We start from the raw sequence: 17124 nt of genomic DNA on the forward strand, positions 1-17124 counted from the left end.
TTATGAAAGGGAAATCACACTTAACAAATCTACTGGAGTTTTTTGAGGAGGTAACTAGTAGAATAGATAGGGAAAAACCAGTGGATGTGGTGTATTTGGATTTTCAGAAGGCTTTTGATAAGGTCCCACACAAGAGGTTAGTGTGCAAAATTAAAGCACATGGGATTGGGGGGAATATACTGGCATGGATTGAGAATTGGTTGACAGACAGGAAACAGAGAGTAGGAATAAACAGGTCTTTTTCCGGGTGGCAGGCAGTGACTAGTGGGGTACTGCAGGAATCAGTGCTTGGGCCCCAGCTATTCACAGTATATATCAATGATTTGGATGAGGAAACTAAATGTAATATTTCCAAGTTTGCAGCCGACACAAAGCTGGGGTGGAATGTGAGCCATGAGGAGGATGCAAAGAGGCTCCAATGTGATTTAGACAAGTTGAGTGAGTGGGCAAGAACATGACAGATGCAGTATAACGTGGATAAATGTGAGGTTATCACATTGGTTGTAAAAACAGAAAGGCAGATTATTATCTGAATGGTGATAGATTGGGAAAAGGGGAGGTGCAACGAGACCTGGGTGTCCTTGTACATCAGTCGCTGAAAGCGAGCATTCAGGTGCAGCAAGCAGTTCGGAAGGCGAATGGTATGTTGGCGTTCATTGCAAGAGGATTTGAGTACAGGAGCAGGGATGTCTTACTGCAGTTATACAGGGCCTTGGTGAGACCACATCTGGAGTGTTGTGTGCAGTTTTGTTCTCCTTATCTGAGGAAGGATGTCCTTGCCATGGAGGGAGTGCGATGAAGGTTTACCAGACTGATTCCTGAGATGGCAGGTCTGATGTATGAGGAGAGATTGGGTCGACTAGGCCTATATTCACTAGAGTTTAGAAGAATGAGACGTGATCTCATCGAAACATATAAAATTCTAACAGGACTAGACAGACTAGATGCAGGGAGCATGTTCCCAATGGCTGGGGAGTCCAGAACCAGGGGTCACAGTCTCAGGATACGAGGTATGCCATTTAGAACTGAGATGAGGAGAAATTTCTTCACTCAGAGGGTGGTGAACCTGTGGAATTCTCTACCACAGAAGGCAGTGGAGGCCAAATCATTAGATGTATTCAAGAAGGAGATAGATATATTTCTTAATGCTAAAGGGATTAAGCGATATGGGGAAAAAGCAGGAACAGGGTACTGAGTTAGACGATCAGCCTGATCATTTTGAATGGCGGAGCAGGGCCGAATGGCCTACTCTTGCTCCTATTTTCTATGTTTCTATGTTTGCTAGTGCTGTTGGAGAGGGTTTAAACTAACTTGGCAAGGGGATGGGAACCTGAGAGGAGATCCAGAAGGGATAGTAACAAAGCTGGAAGTGGAAGGCAGAAAAGTAGTAAGTGAAATTGGAAGGCAGCAGAAACAAAGGTCAGCAGCAATTAAGGTCAAAATAGGAAAAAAATGTTAAAAGGCAAAATTAAAGGCACTTGTTGTGAATGCTGCGTGCATTCAGATAAAGGTAGATGAATTGACAGCACAAATAGAAGTAAATGGGTATGATCTAATTGCCATTACAGAGATGTGGCTGCAGGGTGACCAAGGCTGGGAACTGAATATTCAAGGATATTCGACATTTAGGAAGGACAGGCAAAAAGGAAAAGGAGGTGGGGTAGCGCTGTTAATAAAGGATGAGATCAGTACAATAGTGAGAAAGGATCTTGGCTCAGAATATCAAGATGTAAAATCAGTTTAGGTGGAGCTAAGAAGCAGCAAGGGGCAGAAAACATTGGTGGGAGTTGTTTATAGGTCACCATACAGTAGTGGTAATGTAGGGCACGGTATAAAGCAGGAAATTAGAAGTGCATGTAACAAAGGTAATACAGTAATCATGGGGGACTTTAATCTACATATAGGTTGGGCAAACCAAATTAGCACTAATACTGTGGGGGTCGAATTCCTGGAATGTATGAGATGGTTTTCTTGATCAGTATGTTAGGAACCAACTAGGGAACAGGCTATTTTAGATCTAGTATTGTGCAATGAGAAAGGGTTAATTAATAATCTTGTTGTAAAGGAACCGTTAGGGAAGAGTGACCAAAATATGATAGAATTCTTCATTAAGTTTGAATGTGATGTAGTTCAATTCGAAACTAGGGTCCTAAATCTAAACAAAGGAAACTACGAAGGTATGAGGCGCAAGTTGGCTATGGTTGATTGGGGAATTACATTAAAAGGTATGACGGTAGATAGGCAATGGCTAGCATTTAAAGAATTAATACATAATTTGCAACAAATATATATTCCTTTAAGGCACAAAAAACCCTAGCAGGAAAAGTGGTCTTACCGTGGCTAACGAGAAATTAAAGATAGTATTAAATCAAGGAAGAGGCATCTAAAGTTGCCAGAAAAAGCAGTAAGCCTGAGGATTGGGAGCATTTTAGAATTCAGCAAAGGAGGACCAAGAAATTGATAAAGAAAGGGAAAATAGAACATGAGAGTAAACTAGTGAGAAACATAAAAATGGACTGTAAAAGCTTCTATAGGTATGTAAAAAGCAAAAGACTGGCAAAGGCAAATGTGGGTCCCTTACAGTCAGAGACGGGAGAATTTATAATGGGGAATAAGAAAATGGCAGCAAAATTAAACAAATACTTTGTGTCTGTCTTCACGGAAGAAGACACAAAAAACCTCCCAGAAATACTAGAGAACCAAGGGTCTGGCGAGAATGAGGAACTGAAAGAAATTAATGGGACTGAAAGTCGATAAATCCCAAGGAACTGATGATCTACATCCCAGGGTTTTGAAAGAGGTGGCTATAGAGATAGTGGATACATTGGTTGTCATCTTCCAAAATTCTATAGATTCCTGCAGATTGGAGGGTAGCAAATGTAATCCCACTATTTAAGACAGCAATTTTATTTTAAATTCACAAGCTTTCGGAGGCTACCTCCTTCCTCAGGTGAACGATGTGGTCACATCGTTCACCTGAGGAAGGAGGTAGCCTCCGAAAGCTTGTGAATTTAAAATAAAATTGCTGGACTATAACTTGGTGTTGTAAAATTGTTCACTATTTAAGAAAGGAGGGAGAGAGAAAACAGGGAACTACAGGCCTGTTAGCCTGACATCAGTAGTAGGGAAAATGCTAGAATCTATTGTAAAGGATGTGATAACAGGACACTTAGAAAATAATAGTAGGATTTGGCAGAGTCAACATGGATTTATGAAAGGGAAATCATGTTTGACAAACCTATTGGAGTTCTTAGGGAATGTAACTAGTAGAATAGATAAGGGGGAACCAGTGGATGTGGTGTATTTGAATTTTCAGAAGGCTTTCGATAAGGTCCAAGGAGGTTGGTGAACAAAGTAAGAGCACATGGAATTGGGGGTAATGTATTGGCATGGATTGAGAATTGGTTGACAGAAAACAGAGAGTAGGAATAAACGGGTCTTTTTCAGGTTGGCAGACTCTGACTAGTGGGGTACCACAGGGATCGTTGCTTGGGCCCCAGCTATTCACAATTTGTATCAATGTTTTGGATGAGGGGACGAAATGTAATATTTCCAAGTTTGCTGATGACACAAAACTAGTTGGGAATGTGAGATGTGAGGAGGGTGCAAAGAGACTTCAAGGGGATATAGACAGGCAAGAACATAGCAGATGGAATATAATGTGGAAAAATGTGAAGTTATCCACTTTGGTAGGAAAAACAGAAATGCAGAGTATATTTTAAATGGTGAGAGATTGGGAAATGTTGATGTTCAAAAGGACCTGGGCGTCCTTGTACATGAGTCACTGAAAGCTACCATGCAGGTGCAGCAAGCAATTCGAAAGGCAAATGGTATGTTGGCCTTTATTACAAGAGGATTTGAGTATAGGAATAAAGATTACTGCAATTATATAGGGCTGTGGTGAGACCACACCTGGAGTATTGTATACAATTTTGGTCTCCTTACCTAAGAAAGGATATACTTGCCATAGAGGGAGTGCAACGAAGGTTCACCAGATTGATTCCTGGGATAGCGGGCTTGTCGTATGAGGAGGGATTGAGTAGACTAGGCCTGTATTTTCTAGAGTTTAGAAGAATGAGAGGTGATCTCATTGAAACATACAAAATTCTTACAGGGCTCAACAGGGTAGATGCAAGGAAGATGTTTCCCCTGGCTAGGGAATCTAGAACCAGGGGTCACAGTCTCAGAATAAGGGGTAGGCCATTTGGGTAGGACTGAGATGAGGAGAAATTTCTTCACTCATAGGGTGGTGAATCTTTGGAATTCTCTACCCCAGAAGGCTGTGGAGGCTCAGTCATTGGGTAAATTCAAAACAGAGATCGATAGATTTCTAGATATTAAAGGCGTCAAGGGATTATGGGCATTGTGCAGGAAAATGGTGTTGAGGTAGAAGATCAGCCATGATCTTGTTGAATGGCGGAGCAGGCTCGAGTGGCCGGATGGCCTACTCCGGCTCCTATTGTGTATGTTCTTATGTTCAAAGCCAGACCTCACCATGAATAATGAAGCTAAGTATTAGCAAGGGGAAAAAAAACAAAATGCAAAAGTAAGGACTACCCAGCCAAACTAACTAATGCAAGGAGTAAAATGCAGCAAGAGAGAAATAAAAGTGCAAAACAAAATTTAAATCACGTGGAACAGAAACTACTATTTTCACTTTCACCTTGTTGCCTTCTCCTTCCACTTCACTCATTCAGCTGCACTCCTCCCTCTGGAACTCCCTGCCTAGCTCCCTCTACTTAGCCACCTTCTTCCATGCTTTCAAAAACCTCTCAAAACCCTCCTCTTCAACTGTGCCATTTATCCTGCAACCCAACCCTCTCAATTTTCCTTTCTCCTCTTTTGATTGATGTGCACTGTTTATTTTTCTCCTTAAGACGTTGTCCTGCACACGAGGAACATTATAGAAATGCAAGTTAGTATTGTTGCTGCCAACATTTTGTTAACCTGGTAAAATCCATCATAATACTTAAGACCAAAAAGATGAAAATAAGTGATCTAGTTAAGATTTCTGTTTAGCATTGTCAACATAGGAAACTGAAAATGTTTTAGCAGTTTTCATATTTCCCAACATGGAAAAGTACTGTTCTACTCCAATAAGGGGTAATTGAGAACAGCAGCCTGTGTTTATCTTAATCATTCAACAGTTACACAAGTCAAATCCTCAGAGAAAAGAAAATCCCATGCCCCCTCCCTCCCTGCAAAAAATGAAATGATGATAAATAATAAGCTAAGAGATGATTTTCTTTACCGACAAGAAACCTGATAGCCTGCAGGAGGCAGTTTTGCTGCCAGTACTTGTCTGTAGAGCTGGCAGTAACTCACATTTTCAAAAACATTCTTTCCAATAGAAACAAATTTTAAGGGAACATAGTCCCCAAAGTGCTTTATTCATAGAAGACAGTGAATTGTTTCTGTACCTTTTGCATGTAGGCATGAACAGGAGAGCCTCATAGCAGAAAAGCTTGCAACTATTGAAGACATGCACAACAGATTGAAGGCCAGTATTCAGTCGATACAGCTGCTGAACCAACAGGTACTGTTATATTGAAATGTCCAGCTTAAATATGATAATTGATGAATATTCAACTATTATTGCACAATTTCTATATAAAGTTCCCATAACTCTTAAAGAACTAAGAATTTTATATATATTTAGCTATTAGGCTTTAATGTAGGATATAACAAAGCAGCTTTGAGATAGTGACTGCCAATTTACCCGTGTGGTCGCCACGATTTGCAAATCTATTAGCATTAACCCATATGAACTGGTTTGTAATAAACCTATTTCACACTTAAGTATGTAAATTTCCATTTAGTTATATAAGTAGTGAAGTATTTGTTTGTGTGCAAATCCAAAATGGAATTATTAAGCAGAGATTCCACAAAGCAGGGTTCACAAAGACAATGTACTGGAGAAGAATGTTGATTAGAAGAATAATTGTCTGCAGACTGCCACTGAGCATGTTGATCATTAAGGCCAACTTAAAGACAAACATCAGGAAAGGATTCAAAGGTCTTATAGTGGCCAACTGTCCTGAACTGGAATAGAAGTATAGGCCTTGTGAGGTGGTGGCCTTCGCAATGAGATGAATTGAGAAGCACAGGATCAGCCAAGTGATAGCCATATTAGCCACAACTTTGTTTTCAAAAGATCACAAGATTCTTCAAATTAAGATAGGTCCATTTGATCTAATCCTTCCAGAATATCCCATGATAGCTTTCATGTTCAATCTGAACATGCAGACAGGACCTCAGTTTAACATCTCATCCAAAAGATGGAATCTCTAACAATCCAGTATTCTGTCTGTACAGCACTGGAATGTCAGCCTAGATTATGTGCTTAATTCCTGTTGTTGGGCTCCAATGCACAACTTTATAACCCAAAGTCAAGACTGCTACCAACTGTTTGTGTTTTTATACGAGATATTTTTTCGATTTCAGTGTTGCCGATCATTCCCAAAAACAGACCACGCATCTCCTACAATTCGAAATACACTTTTTTCAACCCAATATCTAAATAAACAATAGCATGACCCAAAGATTATAACAATGCATCACGTGAATTCTCCTTTATTTACTAGAAGCCTTGTAGACTGGAAAAACACAATTTCCAAATTAAGACACAGGCTCCAAACCAATAAATGGCTTTATTTATATTTCATAGATGAATGATCAATACACAGTTTCACACAGTGAGATATAGGGGGCAACTTTCAACTTCAGAACACCCCATTTATCTCCAAAAAATGAGCGCTAAGGCTCTGAGATGTCGCATGCCCATTTCATGCACAAAATTTACCCATTGCCACTTTGAATGCAGTGCATCTTGTAGATGGTACACACTGCAGCCGTGGTGCGCCAGTAGTGGAGGGAGTGAATGTTTAAGGTGGTGGATGGGGTGCCGAATCAAGCGGGCTGCTTCGTCCTGGATGATGTTGAGCTTCTTGAGTGTTGTTGAAGCTGGACTCATCCAGGTAAGTGGAGAGTATTCCATCACACTCCTGACTTGTGCCTTGTAGATGGTGGAAAGGCTTTGGGAAATCAGGAGGTGAGTCACTAACCGCAGGATACCCAGCCTCTGACCTGCTCTTGTAGCCACAGTATTTATGTGGCTGGTCCAGTTAAGTTTCTGGTCAATGGTGACCCCCAGGCTGTTGATGGTGGGGGATTCGGCGATGGTAATGCCATTGAATGTCAAGGCAAGGTGGTTACACTCTTGTTTTTTTTTATTCATTCATGGGATGTGGGCCAGCATTTATTGCCCATCCCTAATTGCCCTTGAGAAGGTGGTGGTGAGCTGCCTTCTGGAACCACTGCAGTCTGAGTGGTGAAGGTTCTCCCACAGTGCTGTTAGGTAGGGATAATCAGGATTTTGACCCAGCGACGATGAAGAAATGGCGATATATTTCCAAGTTGGGATGGTGTGTGACTTGGAGGGGAACGTGCAGGTGGTGTTCTTCCCATGTGCCTGCTGCCCTTCTGCTTCGTGGTGGTAGAGGATGCGGGTTTGGGAGGTGCTGTGGAAGATGCCTTGGCGAGTTGCTGCAGTGCATCCTGTGGATGGTACACTGCAGCCACAGTGCGCCGGTGGTGAAGAGAGTGAATGTTTAGGGTGGTGGATGGGGTGCCAATCAAGCGGGCTACTTTGTCCTGGATGGTGTCGAGCTTCTTGAGTGTTGTTGGAGCTGCACTCATCCAGGCAAGTGGAGAGTATTCCATCACACTCCTGACTTGTGCCTTGTTGATGGTGGAGTCAGGAAGTGAATCACTCGCCGCAGAATACCCAGCCTCTGACCTGCTCTTGTAGTCACAGCATTTAGGTAGCTGGTCCAGTTAAGTTTCTGGTCAATGGTGACACCTAGGATGTTGATCGTGGGGGATTCGGCGATGGTAATGCCATTGAATGTCAAGGGGAGGTGCTTAGACTCTCTCTTGTTGGAGATGACCATTGCCTGGCACTTGTCTGACATGAATATTACTTGCCACTTATGAGCCCAAGCCTGGATGTTGTCCAGGTCTTGCTGTATGCGGGCATGGACTGCTTCATTATCTGAGGGGTTACGAATAGAACTGAACACTGTGCAATCATCAGCGAACGTCCCCATTTCTGACCTTATGATGGAGGGAAGGTCATTGATGAAGCAGCTGAAGATGGTTGGGCCTAGGACACTGCCCTGAGAAACTCCTGTAGCAATGTCCTGGGGCTGAGATGCTTGGCCTCCAACAACCACTACCATCTTCCTTTGTGCTAGGTATGACTCCAGCCACTGGAGAGTTTTCCCCCTGATTCCCATTGACTTCAATTTTATTAGGGCTGCTTGATGCCACACTCAGTCAAATGCTGCCTTGATGTCAAGGGCAGTCACTCTCGCCTCACCTCTGGAATTCAGCTCTTTTGTCCATGTTTGAACCAAGGCTGTAATGAGGTCTGGAGCCGAGTGGTCCTGGCGGAACCCAAACTGAGCATCGGTGAGCGGGTTATTGCTGAGCAAGTGCTGCTTGATAGCACTGTCGACGACACCTTCCGTCACTTTGCTGATGATTGAGAGTAGACTGATAGGGCGGTAATTGGCCGGATTGGATTTGTCCTGCTTTTTGTAGACAGGACATACCTGGGCAATTTTCCACATTGTCGGGTAGATGCCAGTGTTGTAGCTGTACTGGAACAGCTTGGCTAGAGGCGCAGCTAGTTCTGGAGCACAAGTCTTCAGCACTACAGCCGGGATGTTGTCGGGGCCCATAGCCTTTGTTGTATCCAGTGCACTCAGCTGTTTCTTGATATCACATGGAGTGAATCGAATTGGCTGAAGACTGGCTTCTGTGATGATGGGGATATCAGGAGGAGGCCGAGATGGATCATCCACTCGGCACCTCTGGTTGAAGATGATTGCAAACGCTTCAGCCTTGCTTTCTGCACTCACGTGCTGGACTCTGCCATCATTGAGGATGGGGATGTTTGCAGAGCCTCCTCCTCCCGTTAGTTTTTTAATTGTCCACTACCATGCACGACTGGATGTGGCAGGACTACAGATCTTGATCTGATCCATTGGTTGTGTAATCGCTGAGTCTGTCTATAGCATGTTGCTTCTGCTGTTTAGCATGCATGTAGTCCTGTGTTGTAGCTTCACCAGGTTGGCAGCTCATTTTTAGGTACACCTGGTGCTACTCCTGGCATGCTCTTCTACACTCCTCACTGAACCAGGGTTCATCCCCTGGCTTGTTGGTAATGGTAGGGTGAGGAATATGCCGGGCCACGGAGGTTACAGATTGTGCTGGAATACAATTCCGCTGCTGCTGATGGCCCACAGGGCCTCATGGATGTCCAGTTTTGAGCGGCTAGATCTGTTCTGAATCTATCCCATTTAGCACGGTGGTAGTGCCACACAACACGTTGGATAGTGTCCTCAGTGTGAAGATGGAACTTCATCTCCACAAGGACTGTGCGGTGGTCACTCCTACCAATACTGTCATGGACAGATGCTTCTGCGACAGGTAGATTGGTGAGGACGAGGTCAAGTAGGTTTTTCCCTCATGTTGGTTCGGTAACCATCTGCCGCAGGCCCAGTCTGGCAGCTATGTCCTTCAGGACTCGGCCAGCTCAGTCAGTAGTGGTGCCATCAAGCCACTCTTTGTGATGGATATTGAAGTCCCCCACCCAGAGTACAGTCTGTGCCCTTGCTACCCTCAGTGCTTCCTCAACTTGGAGGACGAATGATTCATCAGCTGAGGGAGGGTAGTAGGTGGTAATCAGCAGGAGGTTTCCTTGCCCATGTTTGACCTGATGCCATGAGATTTCATGGGGGCTGGAGTCAATGTTGAGGACTCCCAGGGCCACTCACTCCTGACTGTATACTGTCGAAAACTTAGGCTTGGGCTTTGGGACAGTACATACCCAGGGATGGTGATGGAAGAATCTGGGATGTTGGCTGAAAGGTATGATTCTGTGAGTGTGGCTATGTCCGGCTGTTGCTTAACTAGTCTGTGGGACACCTGTTTACAGGGCTTAAACAATCTTTGACGAGCAATTTGCTTTGCTCCATTTCTGTTTACACATTTCAACATGAGAGCAAAACTCTAAGCTGTGGTAAAAACAGAAGAAAGATCTGCTACCACTTTCTAATGGTTTTGCTCACCAGCTTTCTTGTATCTATCTCCCTGGTAAACCCCTCCCAGAGATGAAAATAAAGCCTTAAGTATTTATTGCAGTCTTGAAAATGTGTATAATATCACACTAGTGACCTGTTCATCCATAACTCAAGTAATCCTGCACACAGTGGTAAATAGCTTCCTTCGGCCTGAGAAAATATGAACAATGACTATAGAGTATTTTTTCTATCATATAACATCTGTGGAAATATTTTTTTTAAATGTGTATATATAATATTGAATACCGTAACGTAAAATTCCAAGAACTCTGGACTACACAAATTAATTTGGTGACAAGCCCTGTGATATGTGACTCAAAAATGCCATTGTGGCTCCCCAAAAATTAAGATTCATTAAAGGTTTATTTGAATCCTCAGACCTGCTGTGAGTACAGTAATTGACAAAAATACACATATCTGTTTTATTTTCCTCTCTACAGTGGATTTTTAAAACATCCAATAGCAGTAAAACAAAGATGTTACAACTGGAATGCTTTTGATCTGCATTGTAATTTTAAATGCTCTTTCGTACAATCCAACAATGAGGTTGTTTTTAATTCTGTCATAGGTCCAAACATTTATATTTAGCTCACAGTTTTTATTCTGTGTGGGAATGTCTGCCTTTTGTCTAGAGATAACAGAACTGGAAACCTGAGAGAGTAGCTATTCTATAAAAAGCAATAGAAGGAAGTCATTAGACTGTTGAGGGAATAAGAAGTGAAGGAGGCAAGTTGTGAAACATTCACATTATAGGTCATCTTAGTAATTATCTGACATCTACAGATGGAGTCACTTCTTAATCAAAAGAATGAATCATTACAGATATTGATTCAGACTAAGATATTTAAAATAATGAGTCCACTAAGCCCAGTATAAATTCAGAGGTAAATTCAGCAACTCTGCCTCCAAAGTCTAAGCTTAAATAATAATGAAATGTCTCATTTCGTTTTGCAGTAATGATAAAAAAAAATGACCATGACAATATAAGAAAAATTGTGTGTTTAATTTGCACATGCAACTATGACAGAATTAAATTTACTGGTGAAAATATCGGGGCGGCATTTATTTTCAGAATTCTCATCAGTTGAAATGAATATTAAAAATAGTTCTTGAATTCTGTAGTTTCTTTAATATTTTAAAAATAGCCTTATACTGAACAGTGTTTGAGCTATTTCAACCATACTGCTGTGTTTTCATTACTTCAGAGTATCTTGTTATTTGCACAGAGACGTTATCAAGGTAGAATCATCCATTTTTGAAGAATTCTACTTACAGCAGCCATTACGAATTACATCTGTATGTAATTCACAACTCAAAAGCACAATAAAAAATAATTTCCTGACTGCATTTATTACTTTAGTCATATTCCTTGTATGCAGGAATGCTTTAATGTATTATAAAAAAAAATTTTCTTGACAGTTTTAAGATTTAAAGCATCTGTGTGCATGGAATGCAAATAAATTGTTTGGTAAAGTGAACTGTCAAGTTTAAAAAGTCACAATGCTGTCAAGGCACAGTGGTGCAAATTTGAGTGAGCTAAGACTTTCTTTGCTAAAGGCAGACAGGCAACAAAAAGAGAAGCTATTACTTGTTTACTGTCTACGAACCCCCCCTTCCCAATGTGAAAATAAAGGTGCATCATGGCATTTTTCTAGATATTAATTACTTGCATAACCAGAGTTATAGGTATGTACCTTGTATTTTTATTTGATTTAAAAATATTAGACGAAGCAGGTATTGACAAATTTATTCTGTTACTTAATCTACATTATCTACATTTCCAAAGCAGTTATAAAAACTTACATCTTTTAACATCTTCTGTTAATTTTATCCAAATTTATTTAATTATTAAAATTAAGTGGTTCTCCATGAGAGGGCAAAATAGCAAAATAAATATCTACTGAAATTACAAAAAATGCGATTATTCAAGTGTCAAAAATATTTTAGTGGATTTAAATATGGCTTCATTCTGATATACATTTAAACATATGAAAATGATATGTTTAATTTTACATTTAAAGTGTCTTTTGATTCTGTCAATTTTGCAGTTTTTAGAATGGGCATATTTTTGACAAATAGCTTTCATAACATTCTGTGAAATATGTGATAATGTTAATTTTAGATCAAATAATCCTAGTTACTCCATTTCATCATTGCCTTGGGAAATGAATAAGACGAACTGGTTCACATGTACTCAGTTGCTTTGGGTTTCTTCAGATGAAGGAAACCATCTTAGACCTCAGAAAATGTCTGTCCCCAGACACCATCTACTGGATTTTAAAACTTATTACAGTATTTAAATCTCTCTGAGGTATTAACTACACATGGAAATGAATCAAAGAACATGTACCATCAGTAAATAAAACATGCCAGATTCAGGAACTCCAGTTATTTGTACAATCTATACTTTACCCTCAATGAAACAATGGTGGGGGCATTAACAGTGCATGCAAAATACATTATTATACAGCACATACATTGTCATATTTTAAAAAGCTCTAGCCATCTTTTTGAAACTGCTTAGTCAACAAATAGGATGATCATTTTTCCCATGCGTCCCTACTTTCTCACCATTTAGAAAATACTCCTGTTTATCTTGGGTCCAAAGTGGATGGCCTCGCACTTGCCCACATTGAACTCCATTTGCCATAGCTTTGCCCACTCACTTAATTGGTCTATATCCCTTTGCAATTTTCTGCTTCTATCTGCACTACTTACTGTCCCTTCTAACTTAGGATTCAGAATTTTTGGTGGAAGCCAAACAGGACAGCTTTGGTCTTGCCAATGATAAGTTGGAGAAAGATGAATGAACTGCTAGATTGTTCTGTGTATATAACATGAAATACAGCAGGTGGAGAATGAGATGACCAACAGGGTGATATAAGTATCTCTCTGTTAGGTTGACTTGATAACATAATATGTAGCATGGTTGACCTCAAAAGTGGAAATATTTATTGTGTCACAATGTTGGTCATGATACACTTTTTTTCTAAAGTAAATAAATATCTAGTAAAAGTTCAAGTAAAAATAATCAACTTACCAAGAATGTTTGTGCCCTAACAAAATCATTTTTAAGTGCTTTGTGATGTTACTTCATCACAATTATGTTCTTACTATTGGAAATATGATTTTATGTATTTCTGCTACTATTTTGGATGTGAGTGTTACATTTATTTATATATGTATATAGGGTTATAATTTTCATACTGCTTGTGCATAAACACAAACAAAAAAGCTCAATTTATTGTGTATAACTTTTTTTTGTTGAAATGTAACAGTTAAATACACTCAGCAAAGAAAACCTAAAACAGAAAAGACAGCTGGAAAAAGAGCAGGCCCAACGTCATCAGCTTGAACTGCAGTCAGAAACCTTTGGTCAGACCATCCTATCTCTTAGGACCCAATTGAAGGATCAAACAGACTTGGAGCATCTATCTAGCCAGCCAGTATCTTTACTTGAAGGGGCTATGGCTTCTGATCCAACGACCCGTTTAAACTGCTACTTGGGACTCGAACAAAAGTCAATTAGAGTTTCTCAAAAGGAGAGAGTTGAAGATTTAACCAGAGAAGATCTAGAAAAATCAGAGATAACTGATCCAGTTGTACCAGACAAATCTTACTGGATTCAGCGAGTTGGAGAGCTTTCTGCTCAGCTGCAAGAAAGCACTGAATACTGGACAGACAAAATGAATGAACTAACCAAGGAAATTGAGCATGTTAATTCACCTTCTTCCAAAAAATAATGGATTCTGAATTAGCAAGTTTGGAAGACACTTGAGAAAAGAATGACAATTAATGGTCTCCTCCTTGAATGAGAGAGGTTTTCCTGTTAATAGGAATAAAATAATTCTGATGAGCTCATATAAAAACCATTAGTAATGTAAAATTTGCATGAAATATTTATTGATTGCAGGTTTACAACAAAATTTGTGCAAATCCAATGGGAAAAATGAATGAAAATTGGTAAACAACTGTATCTAAACTATTGAGAAAAGCAGACTACAAAAGGCAGTCAAAGAAATATTATGTAATCTGAATAATTAAACCTCTAAGCAGTATTGGTATATAAACAACCTTTGATTTACTTTTTTTTTTCTGAAAGGCATCCATTTTTATGACTTCTATCTTTCATGTACAGATGAAATGGGGAGGGGGTTTGGTAGGAGGATCAGTTTTGTTTCTGGTTATGCACTGATGGTCACCACAGCTGATTCAACATCTTAGCAACAGCCATGACAGCCAATAGATTTGAAGATGTAAGGTCTTAGTCTTTTTTCAATACAAGACTCTGCATGCTTAAGCAACAATGAATCTGTGTAGTCGTGTCAAATCCATGGCAGTCCATTATTAAAGACATATTGTTGGATAAGGCTACATAATTCTCTTTCCTTGAAATCCCTTCTTAAAAGATACAGTTGAAAAAAGGCTAATGATTTTGGTGATTAGAATGAACTTACATATCTGTGTTCAGTCTCTTGATTGCAGCTGGCATGATACTGATTTCAGAGAGGATGAAACATCTAGAAATTACATATTAGTGACAAGCCAAGTGGCTGCCACCATTTTACTTGAAGTATCCCTTACAATTTGGGAGATTATCCAGATTGAACATTTTTCACAGCCATCCTTATACAATATCTAAAATTGTGTCTGCAAATAAACTTTAAAAATTATCAAATCACTTAATACTAATTTAAAAAGCTTGAGGAAATATTGCTTGAAGGTTCACTAAAAATTACTGTGTACATGCAATTAGAAAGACTTTAAATACAGCTTTGAAAGTAATTCTGTCTAGAGTGATTTTCATTTGATGCAAAGCAGTGTGTGAGCAACTGGCCAGGGTCCAGCCTCTCAAAATCAGAAAATTGGCTACATTTCTGTTGTTATTTTACAAGTCCAATGAGTGGACTTCTGTACATATATGAATGTGTGACAGAGCAGTAGGAAATGAATTCACATCCACGCTTCTGCACATTTTGAGTTCTCCGTCTCAGACTGGTCGCCATGGATAGGCACCTAGCAGAGGCCATGATCCTTGCTGAAAGGAAGGAGGATTCTTTGCTCAGTTGCTCACAAACGGCTCCTAGCAGCTGATTCCTAAGGGGCATTAAAAGAGGTCTGAAAACACATTGGCTACCTCTTGGCCTGGAAATAATGCAATGACACATGGGTTTCTTCTGAAACAAAACTTTGAATATTAAAAGAGAGGTCAAGAATATAGGCAAATACCTGTTCTATAGCCTTTTCATGCAGTATTCCTGCCAAGGACAAGTCACAGTTCAGCTCCATGAACCATTTATCTTTTCCTCAGTTTAGCAAGGCAGTACTCATCACTTTATTGCTGTTCACTCATTTCCAAGAATAAGTTTACGTATTTTTATAAATTTCTATATTTTGGATGTTTTATCAGTCACTGAGCTGTTAAACATTTCCTATCTGCCTACTTACATGACTCATTAATGTATTCGTACAATTCTTACTGACTATGATCAAGACAAATCACTACTTCTAAAATTGCTGGGGCAGCCACAGTATCATGGCAAAGTGAATTATTTTGTAGCAGAATCAACATTCTTACTGCGTGAGAAAAACCCTTTTTGAATTTTTGGGAATAAAAACGTAAATTAAAGCATAAAATAGTTTTTAGTGATGGGAGTTAAAATTAAATATTATTCCTAAATGTTTTCACTCCACTTGAATTTGTGAAATAAGATTTTGTTTGAACACTGATATTTTTGAAAATCTATCCATAAAATATTATTGTAAGCATGCAGCTGGCCTGCATATTGTCACATTCCTCAGTCACTGTTAAAGGAAGAGACAGTCAGTGAGCTGAAAAATAAAAGATTAAATCTTTGACATCACAACATTGTTATGACACCATAGCATACTGACAAGAGAACTTCAATTGATGCAAAGTGGACTAAATGTCCTATAGCTAGTGAATGATTATCTACTTAGGTGTAATTGAGTTATACCTGTTGCTAACTGACCTAAAATATTTTTTCATACTAGAAAATGTCCCATGGCATTGCTCACAGTACATTAAAGGATGTACCATTCTGTAAGTACAGAAGTATTACACCATCTGATGCACAATATAATCTGCTGCTGAAGTACACTTTGCATAATCTGCCTGTCCCTTTAAGACCACAGGGTCCAACTGCACACCCTAAGGTCATGTTTATTATTTCTCTAATGATTCACTGAGTTCATTTAAAGGTTGATTAATTGTCAGCAGGAAATAACTGTCTGTCTTCATCTTTTTTATCATTTTTTTTTAAAGACTAGTCGATTTCCCAAGACATTGCGCACAGGAAGTATAGTCTTCAAGTGAAGTGAGGTTAGAAGGTGGGGGATAATAGAACTAGCATGCGTAGACATAATTCAGTTCCCATTTTAAAAGTCAGACATTCTAACATATAATGTTTATTTTGTTATTTATAGTTAAATAGCAAAATCTATGTCAGTTTTGAAGCAGAGAAGTACAGTTGGTAGATCATAGCAGCTTCTCTGTAGTACAGGCTGAGCTGGTAAACACAAAATTCGGTGGTACAGTGCCACCACTGGTGGGTGGCTCTAATTACAGCATGACAAGCTTACATTGGCAGTTTTCATTCTAAATGTGAACATAGGAATTGATGATGAAAAAAGTTGACAGGAAGTAAATGTAGATATAAGATTTTTAACATGTTATATGGATATATAAATGTATAATTTCCAGAGATCTATTTCCTTATGTGTAAGCTACCTGAGTTCACAATTGAGTTGTTGACAATTACATGTATTATAATAATGTATTTGGACAAGCTCTGTGTAGAACATTTCTCTTTGTCTTAGAACAATTTTGGTGTCAAATAGGGTTACCTAGGCTTTGTATATTTTGGCTGAGTTAAGAATAAAGTTGCTTATTATTGGATATGATGAGAGTTGAGTCATGTTGAGGAAAAATATAAAATCCCTGATATGCTAAGAG

The 17124-nt window shown here is 39.5% G+C and overlaps 1 protein-coding gene across 1 annotated transcript in view; it reads left to right on the top strand.

Annotated features, from left to right (window-relative positions):
- LOC137308418 (early endosome antigen 1-like) overlaps positions 1-14769 on the top strand; it is a 498139-nt gene extending 483370 nt beyond the window's left edge. Inside the window, exons 33-34 of the mRNA XM_067977151.1 lie at positions 5434-5536; positions 13427-14769. Of these exons, the coding sequence (XP_067833252.1) occupies positions 5434-5536; positions 13427-13891 (568 nt within the window). The 3' untranslated portion in view covers positions 13892-14769. The remainder of the gene's footprint in view (positions 1-5433; positions 5537-13426) is intronic.
- The last annotated feature ends 2355 nt before the right edge of the window (positions 14770-17124 follow it).

This window comes from Heptranchias perlo, chromosome 3 (assembly GCF_035084215.1).
Source record: "Heptranchias perlo isolate sHepPer1 chromosome 3, sHepPer1.hap1, whole genome shotgun sequence".
Classification (NCBI taxonomy): domain Eukaryota; kingdom Metazoa; phylum Chordata; class Chondrichthyes; order Hexanchiformes; family Hexanchidae; genus Heptranchias; species Heptranchias perlo.